At 35.6% G+C, this 16,436-nt stretch overlaps 2 protein-coding genes and 1 long non-coding RNA gene across 7 annotated transcripts in view; 1 reads left to right on the plus strand and 2 right to left on the minus strand.

Moving 5' to 3' along the window:
- The window catches only part of PIG-X (Phosphatidylinositol glycan anchor biosynthesis class X), a 32,593-nt gene that overhangs the window by 14,409 nt on the left and 1,748 nt on the right, over positions 1 to 16,436 (minus strand). The window contains exon 1 of one of the 5 annotated variants that reach the window (XR_011333581.1): positions 5,635 to 5,665. The exons of 1 other annotated variant lie outside the window; for it this stretch is intronic. Coding sequence is in view for 1 of the 4 variants with exons in the window: in XM_069833696.1 (XP_069689797.1) it covers positions 6,090 to 6,228 (139 nt within the window). In the remaining 3 variants the exon portion in view is untranslated. Of the gene's footprint in view, positions 1 to 2,433; positions 2,455 to 2,643; positions 2,665 to 5,634; positions 5,666 to 6,089; positions 6,229 to 16,436 lie in introns of those variants that run through there. 3 more of the 5 variants (XR_011333582.1, XR_011333583.1, XM_069833696.1) reach the window with 3 other exon arrangements.
- LOC138705083 (uncharacterized) lies at positions 11,997 to 13,654 on the plus strand. Its single transcript, XM_069833701.1, has 2 exons — positions 11,997 to 12,916; positions 13,213 to 13,654. Exons 1-2 carry the CDS (start codon positions 12,784 to 12,786, stop codon positions 13,539 to 13,541), a joined length of 462 nt encoding a protein of 153 aa, XP_069689802.1. The 5' UTR covers positions 11,997 to 12,783; the 3' UTR covers positions 13,542 to 13,654.
- On the minus strand, positions 12,918 to 15,258 carry LOC138705084 (uncharacterized). The gene is made up of 2 exons (XR_011333586.1): positions 13,664 to 15,258; positions 12,918 to 13,389 (listed from the first exon to the last, which is right to left on the minus strand). It is a non-coding gene; the product is annotated as an uncharacterized lncRNA (long non-coding RNA).

A 16,436-nucleotide genomic window follows, 5' to 3' on the forward strand; every position in this document is an offset into this window, starting at 1 on the left:
CAGCTTGCAGGAGCTTTGGGACACCACTTAATGGACAGTAGCATACATCTGAAAACTAACTCCAAATGAGTAAAGGCACCTAGGTCTCTGTGTCCCACCACACTTTGAACGTTGTGGTAACTTTATAATTACATCAGATATTTGAACACAGCTGATATCCTCCTTGTCTGGGAACATAAAATCTTTAGAGTCCTGTTTCCTCTTCATAAAATTCACTATCAAATCTCCATCTCTTTCTACTTCTTCGACTCTACCTACATAATGAACAACTGACTTTTTCCCTCAAATTTAACTAGAACAAAATCGTTCTTTTCAAAATATTTACTATTGAAGTCAAAATCTTTTTCATTCTCCACTTCAAACAAGTCATCGTCAGATGAGTCAATATATTCTATTTGTTCAGAGCTGCTCGAATCAGTGTCAAAATTCAAGGACTTTATGGAACTGGTATTTGTTGATTTAGGTGCACTCTTACGCTTCTTTCGGCCTTCCTCTTCTTCAATGCATTTCTTTTCAGGAGTATCAGTTATAATTTTCGTTCTTGCTCTTTTTCTTCCACAAGCCGAGTTTTCTTTTCTGACTCCTGCCTTAGGATAAGGACGAACATCTTGAGGCGATAGTGGTTGAAATTAAATGAATAAAATGAGGAAAATTCATTACATATTATTATAATAATGAGACCTCATAAAATCACATAATATAGGCCTGCCTACCTACCTACTTTGTATGAAATGGTAGTTGATGTCGGAGTAGATGACGTAGATGGCATATCCAAATTATTAGGCCTATTCTCGTTTGTGGAGAGATTTACTTTTCATTGGGGAGTTTCAGGTCTGACTTCTGCAGCTGGACAGTCTTCATGGATGACATAAGAAAATCATCTTCAGAAAAGACTTGAGGATTGAAGGGCCAGATCCCAGTTTTAAGGAAGCCTTTCAATATATTAGCTTTGCACATAGAGCCATCAAATGCAGTAGCCACAAGTTCTGTGATGTTATAGATTGTCAGTGTTTTTCCTGGATTCTTTACCATCCAGTTGTCACATGCCTGGTTGTATCTAGTTTTAAATGGCACATATACACGGACGTCAAGAGGTTGGAGACAGTGACTAGTGTGAGGAGGAAAAGTTATCATATAAATACCACTGTCCTTGGCTTTGTTTATGACATCAATATTTATGTGGCTGTCGTGATTGTCCAGTAATAAAACAACTGGGTCATTCTTAGAACATTTAACGTGGTTGATGAAATGTTGAATGGCTTCAACAAAGTTGACACCAGTCATCCAGCCACTCGGATGTGCAAGTCCTAAGCTATCATAGGGAGCATTGTTTAGTATAAAATCCTTTAAGTTTTTTCTCGGAAACACAAAAGCTGGCAGAGCTGTATTTCCAGATGCACTTATAAAGTAGAGAAGTGTTACATGAGCGCCAAGTTCTGCAGAGATTTCTTGACCCACCTGCTTGGAACCCTTTTCTGCAGTTACTTTAGGAGGTGCATGCATAGTTGTGACAGCTGTTTCGTCACAGTTCCAGATTCTATCTGCACTGAATTTATGTCTTTTATATACATCCTTGGCATTTTGAAAAAAGATGTCAACATTACGTTTATTGAAGCTTGTCGATCTACTCAGACTGGTTGCTTCTGGAGAACGAATTGACAGATTTTTATTTCGCCTTAAAAATCCGAATAGCCACTCCCTCCCTGCCTGTTCAGTAGCATGCCACTTATCTGGAAATTTATTGTTTAGTGCAACAACATACTGATATGCCAGTTTTCTGGTTTGTAATGTTGTCAAACCATTGTGCATTTTTGCACATGTTTTTAAATATTCTGTTCACTGAGCTTCCTGCTCCTTAGTGAATACATGCCGCACAGTAGTGTTTGAGGTATATGAATATTCTGTCCCCACTGGTAAGAATTGCACTAACATGCCTAGCAAGAGCAGATTTTGAAATACCGGTACCGGTATTCATTTCTTTCGCAATAGTTCTAATTGATCTACTTTCATCTACGACTTGTTGGAGAGCAAATCTTATTTTACTTTCATCGTTTCCAACTCTCTGTTTTCTTTTCTCAAACTGTCAGTATTTTTCTGCACCTAATAAAATAAAAATATTTAATCAGAAATCAATTATTTATATTCATGATATTTAAAATTACATAATATATAGTATTCATTATGTAACAGAAAATGCCAGGAGGTATGGGACATGGGACATGTCCCATAGCTCTTGCAACTTGCTGTCCCATTCCTCCTACATACACACAAAATTGGTGAAGGTGCCACATGTTAAATCTAGTTGTAAGGTTAACCTAAACTTATCCATAAATATATAGCCCATCCTTGTGGTTTTGCATATAATAAGTATAAAATACATATCTTCAACAATGAGATGACTAGAAGAGTTTGTAAGAACTACTAAAATATTACTTTTTACACACAAAAACACAAAATATGGACAGCATAAATATTAGCAAGTCTTGTGCTGCCGTACAACATAACAGAGGAAGTTGCTTCAAGAGACATCTATGGGTGGATACAAGAAATTCTAACTAGGCGCCAAATTCAAAATGAAACTTGTGCCCCATTCCTCCTGTGTCCCACTCTCCCCTACTCACTACGAAATCAGCACTGACTTACGCTCACATGTTCGTCATGTTCACAAGCTGCGGGAAGGGAGACTTGTGAATGCGCATTGCAACTGCATTTACAAAGCGGTAGACCTATAAGTAACAATCTGACTTTTTTTGGTTAGTAAAAAGAGTGACACAAAACCCCCATGCTTTAACACCATATCGGAACTAAAATAACTTTTGTGTCCCTCCTGATATAAATGTTCGACTTTATGGTATGTATATTTTGTATTTTTTTTTATTCACTATAAAGCAAATATAATGTTTTGGCTTCGTCAAAATTTCTTAGAATAAACCTAAATGTTACAATTTCTGAGAAATACATAAATAATTAAGGGCTAATATAGAAAGTTGCAAAGATACTGTGACTCTACTCTGTGGTTTCTTACTTTTACCAAATAATGCTCCCATTGTAAACTAATTCATTACAAATTTACTAATTCTACGGAAATCACATCCAGGTCTTGTACACTACTTTCTGATAAATAAACATTATTATTATTATTATTATTATTATTATTATTATTATTATTATTATTATTATTATATTCTTCATCTGACATAATTAGGAACATTAAATCCAGACGTTTGAGATGGGCAGGGCATGTAGCACATATGGACGAATGCAGAAATGCATATAGAGTGTTAGGTGGGAGGCCGGAAGGAAATAGACCTTTGGGGAGACCGAGACATAGATGGGAGGAAAATATTTGGGGAGGTGGGATATGATGATAGAGACTGGATTAATCTTGCACAGGATAGGGACTGATGGCGGGCTTATGTGAGGGCGGTAATGAACCTGTGGGTTCCTTAAAAGCCATTTGTAAGTAAGTATTATATTATTATTATTATTATTATTATTATTATTATTATTATTATTATTATTATTACTACTATTATTATAAGAACTAGACCAAAGGAGGTACTATTTTTTCTTTAACAGTTGCATACTATGAATAGTATAAGGTACTAAACATGTGGTTTTATTTTCCAGCACCCACTAACCTAGAAACCATTCACCTGTTGTACGTAGTAATGAATGGACGTATCATCGCCATAATGGCATGTGCTAATGAGATATGTAGTTTAGGTACTTAAGTTTGCTCGAGATGTACAGATGCAAATTTCTGGATGGTGGGTGTTTGGTGGCTTGGACTACACTAGCAAGGAAGGATTTTTAGTGTCAGTGAAGGTGCAAATTTCTAGACAGTGAATGTTTGGGGGCCTAGACTGCACCAGCATGAAAGCATTTCTATCGCCAATGAAGGAGAAAATTTCTGGTCAGTCAATGTTTAGGACCACACCAGCAAGAAGGCATTTTTAGTGCCAGTGGCAATAGAGATTATTGTCTAAGGAGGTCGTATTTCGTCATAATTAACAATCTTGTTTTATATTTAAATGATCTGTTCGCTTGTGAGGCCTGTTGTGGACAATATTGTGGCGATGCATCCATTCATTACTGCGTACAACAGATTAATAGTCCATTTTGAATCTTGCGTACACCACTTTTAACACTTGAATATAATTAATTGATGAACATGTAGACTTACTCGTGTTAAATATGTAATATTTACACACATACACAACACATCTAACCACCCCATACAACACAAACATGCTGCATTCAGGACTATGGTACACAGATTACTCAACATACCCATGAACCAACAACACTACAATGAAGAAGTGAACACAATCAAATACATAGCACAAGAAAACGGATACAATCCAAACATAATAGACAACATCATAAGGAAGATAAAACTTAACAAACACAAAAATACACAAAACACAACACAAACACAAGAACACAAGAAATACATCACACTAACATATGAAAACAAAAGCACACATAAGATCGCATCTTCATTCAGAAAACAGAAATACAACATAACATACAGAACAGAAAACACATTACAAAGACATCTCAACACACAAAAAACACAAACAAATAAATACGACCACACAGGTATATACAAACTCAAATGTAATAGTTGCGACAAGTTCTACATAGGACAGACAGGCAGATCATTCCAAACATGCTACAAAGAACATATTAAAGCTATAACCAGAGGACACAATACATCTACATACGCCGATCACATAACCAATACTAACCATACATACAATAACATAAATACGGACATGGAAATCATACACATACAACCCAAGAACCAAAAACTCAACACACTAGAACAATACGAAATATACAAACACACTAAAACACACCCCGATCAAATCCTCAACACACAGATCAATTTCAGTACACACACACTATTCGGCTCCACACTCCAACACCTTCCAACAATAAAACACGCCCTCCTAACAGGCAGAGAAGTTCGAGATTACGCCGCGTTCTAGTAGGCTCTGATGATGGTGCGTGAAGCACTGAAACAGCTGTAAGCCTGACAAATATTACATATTTAACACGAGTAAGTCTACATGTTCATCAATTAATTAGATTAATAGTTCTAGGTTATTCTGTGGAAAATATTGGCTGCTGGAAAGTAAAAACACGTGCTTAGTACTCTATAGGCCTACAATTGCCGTCATAGTGGTCTAGTGGCTAGAGCATTGGACTGATAATCCTACGGAGCCGGGTTTGATCCTCGGTGTACCCCTGATTTATAACTTGTGTTAGGCAAGGTGTGATTTAAGTAACACAGGGATTTTCTCCAGGGGCTCTGGTTCCCCTGTAGCATCCCAATAAATCTCTATCATCATCTCATCTCATCGTGGGTATATCAAAGACCAGCCTCCTATGGCGCAACCTGGGCAATGACTCTGTTGGAAAATTGGTTACATAACTGACTTTATATGGGTGAATGAGGCCCAGTCAAGTACCCACCATTAGTAAAAAATAAAAGACCTACCATTTATAGTATGCTATTGTTAAAGAAAAACTGGTGCCTCCTTTGGTATAGTTCTTCTGTAGAATTATCATAAAATTATATACTACACATTCACTAATACTCTCTGTCTACCGACACTTAACTACCTTGAGCACCACGCAAACATCCCAAATGGATCAGACTGTTTATCCTCTGCAAAACCCTTGATTTAAATGTAAATATTAAGCTAATCTCTAGTACAAACATATCATTAAGGCCAAGGCCGACTGTAGGCCTCAAATCCACATGCCACAGAAGAGGTGAAAGATCACTCAACTAGAATAGAGTTATTGTGTGATAAGCATGACGATCTCCTCAGCCATTATAGCTGGTTTTCGAAACAGTATTTCACTACCTATCATAGCTGCTTGGGCACTGACTCATAAATAGGCTGAAATTTCATGAGAAAAATCCTTCCCCATGACAAAGAAGATTCTGATATTGTTCGATTTTGTAATATGACATGTCATAATATGTTGTTGGTTTGTGACAGTGGAAGAAGCAATGTAAAGCACAAATGAACTAAATGTAAGATTGGGAGTAAATGCTCCTAATGACATACTTGACCAATAAGTCGCATATCAGCCAGTTGATCAGGATTTACATAGAGACCACGTGGCATAGATTCTTGTAATACCACCATACAGTCTCCCCACAAGGTGGAATGACCAGTAACAATTTCAACTAGTGAATGTATATCCCTGAAACAATTTCATGTAATTAGCCTATTACCAGTAATGTTATTGGTATTTTTTACAATTGCGTTACCAAAGAAATATAGGATATGTATTTACATACTTGGCTTCTAGTCGAGTCATACATAACATAAGCAAAAGAAAAATTGAACAGTGACGCCAATTTTGCACTGAAATAAGGGTGGAATGTTGCTGTGAAAGTGGTGGCCGAAGGAAAAGCAGGATTGCACACATTGCAAGTAAGTTTCTTGGTAGCTTCACAGACAGATAGAAAGCTAGTTTTTGTAAGGCTGAGTAACAGTGACAGGTTATGTTTGGTTAGTTCAGTCTTTTGATATCTGTAGGGTTGCCAGATTTTCAAAAATAAAATACAGGAATATTTTAAGATACAGTAATGAATTATTAGGGGACCTATGTACATTAGCTTATTGGATATACAGTGTTTAGTTAAGTAGGCTAATGGCACTTTAATCTTTCTTAACTTAATAAGTGAATTATACTCAAATAACATAAAAAGATTTAAAACAACATATATTAATTATATGCTTTCGTAATTATTTACACTAGTGGTCCAATCAATAACCAAACATTTTGCCACACTAAAACGAAGATATATACTCGTAGATTGTGTTGAACTACTTTCTATCCTCCACTCACCTCAATATTCCGAAATATCCAATTTTAAATGTGGTGCACTCTTTGAGAAGAATTAAGTGATTATGGCAGTAGGCTTAGGGCACTAATCTAAATAATTACGGTACTACTAACTATTTAGAATTATATACAGTATTAACACAGTGGCGTATACTGGTTAAAGGGTTTGGGCTACCACTGACCCTATTAGTTACACAAAATATATCTAACAATTACTTTAATTTTAATTACTATGGTAAAACTAATAATACAAAATTATTACATTATGTTATATTATAAACTTTTCCTTTTGTAATTTCCTTGGGCTACCGCCGGTAGCCCCGGTAGTCCGCAAAATACGCCCCTGTATTAACATAATAGTAGATCTATACTATTATATTAATATTATTATCATCATCATCATCATCGTTCTTGTAGGTATTAGGCCTAGTGGCCTGTTATGGTCTCTGTCCATCTTTTCAGGGGGCGTCCCAAAGATCGTCTTCCATGTGCTATACTGGGTGTTCAGTTCAAAATGTGTCTTGGCTCGCTGTATGCCGTCATGTAGCTAGCTGATGAGCCTAGAGAATTCAATCTTCCTACACTTCCGCAGCTCAGGTGTATAATCTAAGAGGCAGAGAAGTTGGCTAGCAAGTACGGCATTCATTCTAAAGAGTACGTACCGATACGTACGGTAACACCGGTAGTGGCAGGAATGTGAACTGTTTGGAAATACGTACTGTCGAGATATGGGGAGAGGGTTAAGACGATTACTTACGTATTTGTTGACATTAACTTCGACGGTCAACATGGACACGGATCATTTGATTTGTGTTGTGGAATGTTACCGTACGCAACCGATGATAACAAATACCCTGCGTACGACTTGCCGGCGCAAAACACAGTTCGAAAGAGGTTATGGTAGCACACAGACTGTACAGACCGCCATCTGTTGCTACGACGTTCAAGTTATACCGTACACGTTCTCAAGTTCAGATTGAAGAACGCCTTAAATAATAGGCAACTTCTCTAACATATAAGTTGAAACTCGCTTCAAATCGGTGACCCAACAACAGTGACGTCATGACACACTTTGAAATGAACACCCAGTATAGCTGAGAATTTGTTTTATTATTATTATTATTATTATTATTATTATTATTATTATTATTGTTATTAATTTAATGCTCCAGACTATTGGAACTCAGCCATCAGTCTTCTAGCCTCTCAATATATTTTTCCATTCGTCCTGTTCCAGAATTTGTGAAGTGCAGTACATTTCGTAAGATAGTCGCAGTTCATGATGGCATTTCTTCTGCACAGCATATAGTTCGGTGAATCCAAAGTGTTGAAGCGATGGAGGTGTTCTACCAAGCAGTCGTGTCCTGTAGTTAGGCGGAATGCTACTCCAGCCTCACTTTGGGAAGTTTCTGGAATGATGTTTTTTCAATTACCAATTTTGCCCACATCTTCCCTTGCCTAATTTCTCTCATTTTGTCTGATCTTTCCTTTCTAAAACTGGGAATGATTATTGATTTTGCTGAAAAAAAATATATAGAGTTGTTTCTTGTGGAGGGTCAATTATTTTTGTGCCTTTTTTTGCCAAAAGATCAGCCGTCTCATTTCCTTTGATACCAACACGAGATGGAATCCATTGGAGTGTGATTTCTTTGTCTGCTTCTTGTAATCTCTTGACCAATGTTTTGATTTCCGAAACTTTGGATGTCTGTATATATCTTGGACTTGATATGGCTTGGATAGCAGAGGTGGAGTCACAAAATATAGCCACTTTGTGGAATGAATTTAATTCGACACAAAGTTGGGACAGGACAATGCATATTGCTTCTAGTTCTCCATCAAAATTAGTTTTTAATCTTCCTGCAGAAATGTAGAAAGTGTGCTGCACACTCCAGCGCCTGCACAACCTCCTTCTTCCATCAGCGAACCATTGATAAGTATTTATCCTCAGGATACATTGTATTTATTGTTTTCAATCCCAGACATTTAAAAACTTTTGTATTAGTCTCTTCTTTTTTAACTTTACTCAGTAGGTTTAATTTATGCTCTACTTATATTTTTTCCAGTGTGTTTTCTATAGGTAAATTTTTTTCTAATTTTGTTCCTTGAATATAATTGTTCCTAATTTCATCAAGGTATTGAATAAATCCTTTCTGAGTTTTCAAGTTCCTCTCTCTTCCCTGACAGTTGATCCAAAAGTCACCTGAGGGCAACCTAATTAACTTTCCATATTGTATGAGAGCCCTTTTCTTTATTTCAGTATACAATGGAGTATTATTAGTAGCAGCTACTAGGGCTGGGATAGGTGTAGTTTTTATGGCTTTTGTAATTAATCTCATAGCCTGGTTTTGGGCTAGATCCAGTTCCTTTATGTCTGCAGATATCAGTGCCTCGCATCCATATAACAAGACTGGTTTGATGTAGGTTTCATATGTAAGGTTCAGAACTTTCATGGAACATCTTCATTTTTTCCCTACCAATTGTTTTAAAATACTGAATCTAGTTCTAGCTTTTTCCGCTGTTTTACGTATATGTGTCCTCCAGGTAAGTTTCGGATCTAGATACATTCCAAGATATTTCTGTTGTACAGTTTCTTTTATATCTTGATCTTTATACTTAAAGTCAATATTAGGGAACTTATGAGCAAGAGAGAAAACCTGCTAGAATGTTTTACCAGTGTTACCTACTAACCAGTTTTTGACTGCCCATACTTCTAGGGCACTCAATACTTTGATCACAGCGTCACATAGTTTATCATAGTATAGTATAGGATGAGATACCCAAATCATCAGATCATCTGCGAAAAGGGATGTATTTATCCCAAGTATTCCGTTAAGAGCAGCACGTAGGTCATTGATCATTATATTAAATAATGTAGGGCTAGTGACAGATCCTTGAGGGAGTCCAACATTCTGTTTTCTGAATTTTGAAATTATTCCATTAATCCTGGTAGCACACATTCTTATTTCGTTTATTTCCAAACATCTCAGAGAAATGATCTCTCCAATCCTCACAATTATCTAAACATAATTTTTCACCTAAGCATGTAATAATTTGGTTATAATGTTTTAAGAACCCCAGAACAGAAAAAAAAAACATATGCAGTAAACATATAAGCTTAACATACGTGCTGTCTCTTCTCACTTTATAGATCTCTTGGATATGGAACAACAAGTTTTGATGGCGAAATCACTGCAATAAGTGAAAGTCTCAGGAACGCTCTATGCCACATCAAGAAATTTAAGAATGCAGTTAGGCTATATTGTCAGATTCCAAAGTAACTATTCTATCAATAATCTCGAGACACATATCTTCATCTCAAACAGCAGAAATAGCTAAAATGCTCTCTCAATTAATAACACTCAATAAAAGAACTGTATTCCAATGGATATCATCCCATTGTGGAATTCTGGGAAACAAGAATGCGGATGCTTTAGCAAAGAAGGGCAGCACAGCTACTTACAGACCTGTTACTAAATCTATGTATTACTCTGTAAGATGATTTATTACATCTACATAGCCTACTTAGACTTCAACAAACAAAATTTGATAACACAATCTCAACCAGTCACTCATAACGAGTGCACCTCCGCACATATGTGGACATTAGTCCTACATGCATAGACATCTATGACATAGTGCAGAGGGCGGCCACCAGAGGGAACCCAAGAGGTGGAACTTAAACTAAGAGGATTCGATCCGACACGGATGGGAATCCAGTGTCGCTTAGTGGATAAAGCATCAGCACGTAGAGCTGAAAACCCGGGTTCAAATTCTGGTGCCAGAGAGAATTTTTCTCCGTTCCACTACTCTTTCATCTCAAGAGAAAAGATGGAACTCTTTGCATCATAATCCACAGTTAATTTCTGATTTATCATGCAAATCGTCTGTAGCTGCATTTAGATTGGCAACAGGCCATGACTGTTTGGCCAAACACCTGCATAGAATTGGAATATATCAGTCCCCTAACTGCCCATTGTGCAACTCAAACCAAGAAATGGATTCGAAACACCTCAAAATCTATGCTTCAGTGGCTGACCATGACAATATCTTTGAAAAATATTGGAGTGTAAGAGGTCAAATGACTTCGTCAAATGTCTGGCATTAGAAAACAACAACAAAGGAGCACAGAAGTCTGTAACAGTATTTCCTTTGCCAATTTTGTTTTGTGTGGCAATGCATGGAAAGTAAGAAATCAGATGTCATTGTGATAAGTTCTGACGTGAAATAGTGGCAATGGAATCAGAAAATAGTGATAGTGGTCCTAGTATGCCCTGGTCTCAAGAATCTACATCGGATATACTTAAATATAAAAGATGGAAACAAAATTATATAACAAATTATTGTAAACTCTTCCCAAAGATTGGGTTGTGTGCAGTGATCAAACAAACTGTGAAAGCGCTAGATGTAGGTTCTGGTTCTTGTTCCTGCTGTTGCAAATCCTCCTGAGGAGGAAGATGCCTTGGATTTTTAGCCTTCTCCCAAAATAAGCTTACATTTTTTTTCTAAATTTTTGTGACACCATATTTAATTTTTAACAATTGAGTCCTCTAAAGTCATAATTCACAATAGCGGTATCCAAAAAATTAATTTTTCTTTAATAATTCGTAAACTTTGCCTATATAGAACAAACGAATTTAACTTACTTAAAACAGTCCTTAATATTTAGAATATTTAATATATGGCATATGTAGAACAATTCTGCCAAATGGTAATTCAGTTAGTGAGATGTGAGTTTTTGCTTAATTGCCACAAAACAAATTTTTGAATATTGTGAGTTAGGACTCAATTATTCCCTTACAAGAGTAAATCTCTTACTGGTTCTGTCCTTTCGACAAAAAACATTCCAAAAGCCTCCGATTCCCCCCCCCCCCATAATTAAAATAGCCTAATTTGGAAAAATGAGCGGACAGCATTAAAATTTCGAAAAAAAAAAAAAGTTCAAGGAAAAAAAATCTGAAAACTCCCAATTTTCGCAAGTAACGTCAAAAAAAAAAAAAAAAAAAAAAAACAAGAAAGAAATGTTAACGCTTTCCACTCATTTTTTTCGAAGTTTTTAATTTTTACGACAAAAATCGTAGTTTTTAGGAATATCTGCAAGGTTGACAACACTGTGCTGCTGCCATTTTTTTTACGGTGTTCTCGCTTTTCTAAATCTTTATTTTGCCATGAAGACTCGTTTTGAAACTCCCATGATCTGAAAATGATGTGTCCCACGTCTGTTACTGAAAATCCATGTCATGTCTGTTACCAATTTTCTCTAGTTTACTGAAGAGCTTAAGAATTTAAAAAAGTAACACGGAACCCATAATCACTATAATATTAGGCCTATAGATTTATTACTGAAGTGAACTATGTAACCATTATGACAACTTTTGTCCGTTTTGGTGACGTGACATAGGAACAGTGTCACTTAAAAGCAGTGGCTAGTAAGAATAAAACTTGAGTACTTTCTCAGTGTTTTTACTCATGAGTATGAGCATATTCTGTGATTATATACTCAAAACCTCTAGAACATACTTATTTTTTCAAGAATAAAAACTTTCTACCTCACACGAATATATACTCATGTCCACAGCTTTCTTGATCGCTTAAATTGTGAGTATATACTCCAGTCACCTATGCTCTTTGACCACAACGCTCCCGATGCTCAACTGTTTGTAGATTTAAAGTGCTGTTGGTAGGTTTAGTTTTGTTTGCGTTTTGGATTAATAAATTCTGATAATGGATTCTGTCCCATCAATAACATTTGCGAACATTTTAAGAGAATATCCCATTTTATTTAGCAAGTCCCAGTTGCCTTCTGTAAGGAAGGAGAAAAGCGATGCGCTTCAAGAAATGAAATTGAAAATTGAAGCCACGTGCGGGAAGACTGTTGATATTAATTAAATTACAAAAAAAATTAACAACATGAAAATGAGAGTTAAACAAAAAAGTGATATCAATAAAACAGGCAACAAGAAGATAGTCCTCAAAGACTGGGAAATTGTCATCCACGAGATGTTGGATGGAGATTCCAATCTGACACTTTCAAGAATTCCAGGTACGTTAACAGTATTTTTTATTATAGCGTAGTTATCTACTGGTAGGCCTATAATACATTTAATGTTACAAATAATTTCATTTTGCAGTCAATATTTTACAATTGCTAATTATTAATTATAATACTAACAATAACGGTTAACAATACTATGTAACTAGATAATTTGTTAATACTTTTTAGGTTATGTTTTTCATGAAAATATAAAAAATAACATTGTTCTCTTTTCATGTTGTAATAAACTTCACTGGATGTTTCACTAAATGAATAACATTGTCACTTATATGTCCGATTTCCAGGAGGCTGTACGTTTGGTTCACACCAACAGGCCGAAATTAATCCTGTTCTTCCTGCCCCAATTGAAAGTGAACTGGGAACGAGAGAGAGCCAAACATCAGAGAACATAATTATAGAAGAATTTGTCTATGAGCTGTCACCACCACCACTACCACCACCATCATCCTCTTCATCAACACCTAAAAGAAAAAGAAGTGCTATTGATGACTATGAAAGTGAGAAAACTAGGCCTCTTAGTAATGGTGAACTGCAGCGCCTAGTGCTAATTACACAGTTAAAAGTGTTGGAATTAAAAGAAAAAAAAATGAGGAAAGACCTTGGAGAGATCTAGAATGTGAATGTGATTATAATAAGATTATGTGAAATAATACGGGTGGCAACATATTGTGAGATTACCATAATAAGTTTGTTTTAATTTAATGATAGTTAAATAAATTTATCCTATGTACATGCCTCTTTTCATGCTGGAAATGCAATGTGGATCTTATGCATTTCGATGTATTATTTCTGCTATTTCATTTCGCCTGACTTCACCATTTCGCCTGATTGCTGCTGCTGCTGCCTCGTCATTTCCATTTTCCAGCACTACTAAGTTTTCACCATAATATGGTGGTAATTCTGGTTCCGGATCTTGTAAGTATTTTGCAATATTGTGCAAGACAAAACAGCAGGTAATAAGTTTTGGTATTTTGTCTGTCGATAAACGTACAGTATACTGTAGAATTGGAAAACGTTGTTTAAGTTGTCCAAAGCAGCGTTCAATTATCACTCTCTCTTTAGTGATACACCTATTATATGCCATTTTTTGTGGCGTTTCGGGGTTTCTGTAGGGGATCATAAGCCATGGTGCAATACCATAACCACTATCTGCTAGAAGTAGTGCATTTACTCCGTTTTGATGTAGTGTAGTCCGAATGTCTGAAGCTCTCCAAATTCTCGCATCATGCACAGAGCCAGGCCATGATGCGTCAATACTGGTGAAAACTTCCTTGGCATTGAAAGTAGCCTGCGCATTTATACTTGCATAGCCTTTTCTGTTGATGTATTCGTCTCCAAATTCTTTTGGTTTCTTAATTTTAACATGAGTGCAGTCAAGTGCACCTATAGCTGCGGGAAAACTAAATTTTTCTTGCCACTCATGTTTTGCAGCATCAAATTCAATATCTGTCTGAGGAAATTTAATCCAAATTGCGGCTTTATCTATGATGGCATCCATAACCTCAACAATGGTTTTTGATACAGTCGTTTGATGTATACCTAGATCTTCACCAATGCCAACTTGAAATCCAGGATCGCCAACCAATCTTAAAAAGGTCTTTAATTTAACAATGTTTTTAAGTGCACCTCCTCTTGTTTCGATTTTTTCCGGTCCAAACAAATATGTGTTTAGCCAATCTACGTTTACTTTTGTGAAGCGATAAAGGCTTTTGAAGTTTTTAGAATCTACATGTTCACATCTCTCTTTGTATATTTTTCCACGTGGCACTACATCATTCATAAACTCTGCCATTTTTTAAGACTTAACTTCAAACTGAACACAAATCACATAAATAATAAGATTTGAGCCTGCTACTGACCATACTCAAAATAACATGAGAATGAACTTATAAAAATGAGAATATACTAGCATTTATTCTTATCAAAGATGAGTATATATTCTGTGCAAGATGGAGACTCGAGTATATTCTACTATGCTTTCATAATATGAGTATGTACTCAAGAAAGAGTAGATACTCAATGGTTTTATTCTTTCTAACATGAGTATTTACTAAAAAAAGTCAAGTACATACTATATACTCAATTTTATTCTTACTAGCCAGTGTTTAATAAACAAAATATCTTACCTTAAAACTATGCAAGTTATTCAAGATGAAAGATTACCAGTATGTTTGTCAAAGCTCCAATTTCATAACACAAAGAATTCAATGTCTGAACTGAATAACCACTTTTACTAATAAATAAAACCGAAGAAGATGCAAACAAATACTGGTACTTCAATTGTACATAACCTATTTAAGAGATGGAAAAAAAAAAAAAAAAAAAAAAAAAAAAAACATTAATATATAGGCTATGTTGTGTTTTGAAAACAGTACTAAATAGACCTATGAAAAAATTGTAATCTATAATCTTATAAATATATGCAAGTAAATTTATGTAATATTTTAATTTTTCAATTTTCGGTTGATGTTTGGTAGTTTTCTAGTAGGCTACCCGGTACTTGTTACACAATCTTTTTTAGTGTTTACACAGTGGTTCCTTTCTGGAAAGGATTTTGTTTGTTACTAGATGTGATTTTAGTCAGTTTATAATATATTTCTGGTCCAGGGAAAATATACATAGGGCTAGGCTATTTTATGAATATACAACAATGGCTGACTTAACTGCTTACCATATGTAACGAATACTGGGTACTAGGAAACTTTCTGATATTTTTTCTGGAATGGCTGTTCTGCATTATAGGTAGAAAAGGGTTTGTAGTTGGTTTTGGCTCCAACGAAAAATAATAAATTAGTAAAGTACATAGGCTATGCACAAAAGGGCGCATCAACATATGTTTTCAGGACACTGGGACAAAAAGGAAAATTAGAGGACAATCCCGTGCATACAGAACGTCTGGCAACCTTAGGTTGGAGGGATTTTCTGTGATTTATCCAAAGCATTTGACTGTATAAATCATAAAATGCTGCTAGATAAATTAGATTATTATGGAATTAAAGGTGTTGCACACCAATGGTTTCACTCATATCTCATAGATGGGAAACAGAAAGTTGAAATCAATACAACTATGAAATCTGCATCGACATGGGGAACTATTAATAATGGAATTCCTCAAGGATCAATATTAGGTCCCCTACTTTTTCTAGTGTTTATAAATGATCTTGCCCCCTAATAAAAGATGTAGGTCATCCCATATTATTTGCAGATGACACAAGTATAATAATTACAGCCAATAACTCCAACACATTCCAATCTTCAACAGAGGAAAATCTCTTCAAAATATGTGACTGGTTCTCAGTCAATAAATTAGTATTAAATTGTAACAAAACTAACATAATTCAATTTAAATCCTGTCCAAATTCAACCTCGCAAATTTCTAGCGCAATAATTAATAATAGATCCCTATTAGAAACAACAACCAAATTTCTTGGCTTAAAAATCGATAATGTATTATTTCAATGTACCGAAGTACATATGATATTTCCATGCAGATATTCTGCGTCATCAT

Source organism: Periplaneta americana, chromosome 8, assembly GCF_040183065.1.
Source record: "Periplaneta americana isolate PAMFEO1 chromosome 8, P.americana_PAMFEO1_priV1, whole genome shotgun sequence".
NCBI classification, from domain to species: domain Eukaryota; kingdom Metazoa; phylum Arthropoda; class Insecta; order Blattodea; family Blattidae; genus Periplaneta; species Periplaneta americana.

What these genes read in the sequence shown, in the direction of transcription:
- LOC138705083 (XM_069833701.1), top strand. Translation starts at nt 12,784, where the DNA reads ATGAAAATGAGAGTTAAACAAAAAAGTGATATCAATAAAACAGGCAAC. An exon ending in GACACTTTCAAGAATTCCAG is followed by an intron (nt 12,917 to 13,212) that starts GTACGTTAACAG and finishes TCCGATTTCCAG; the next exon opens with GAGGCTGTACGTTTGGTTCA.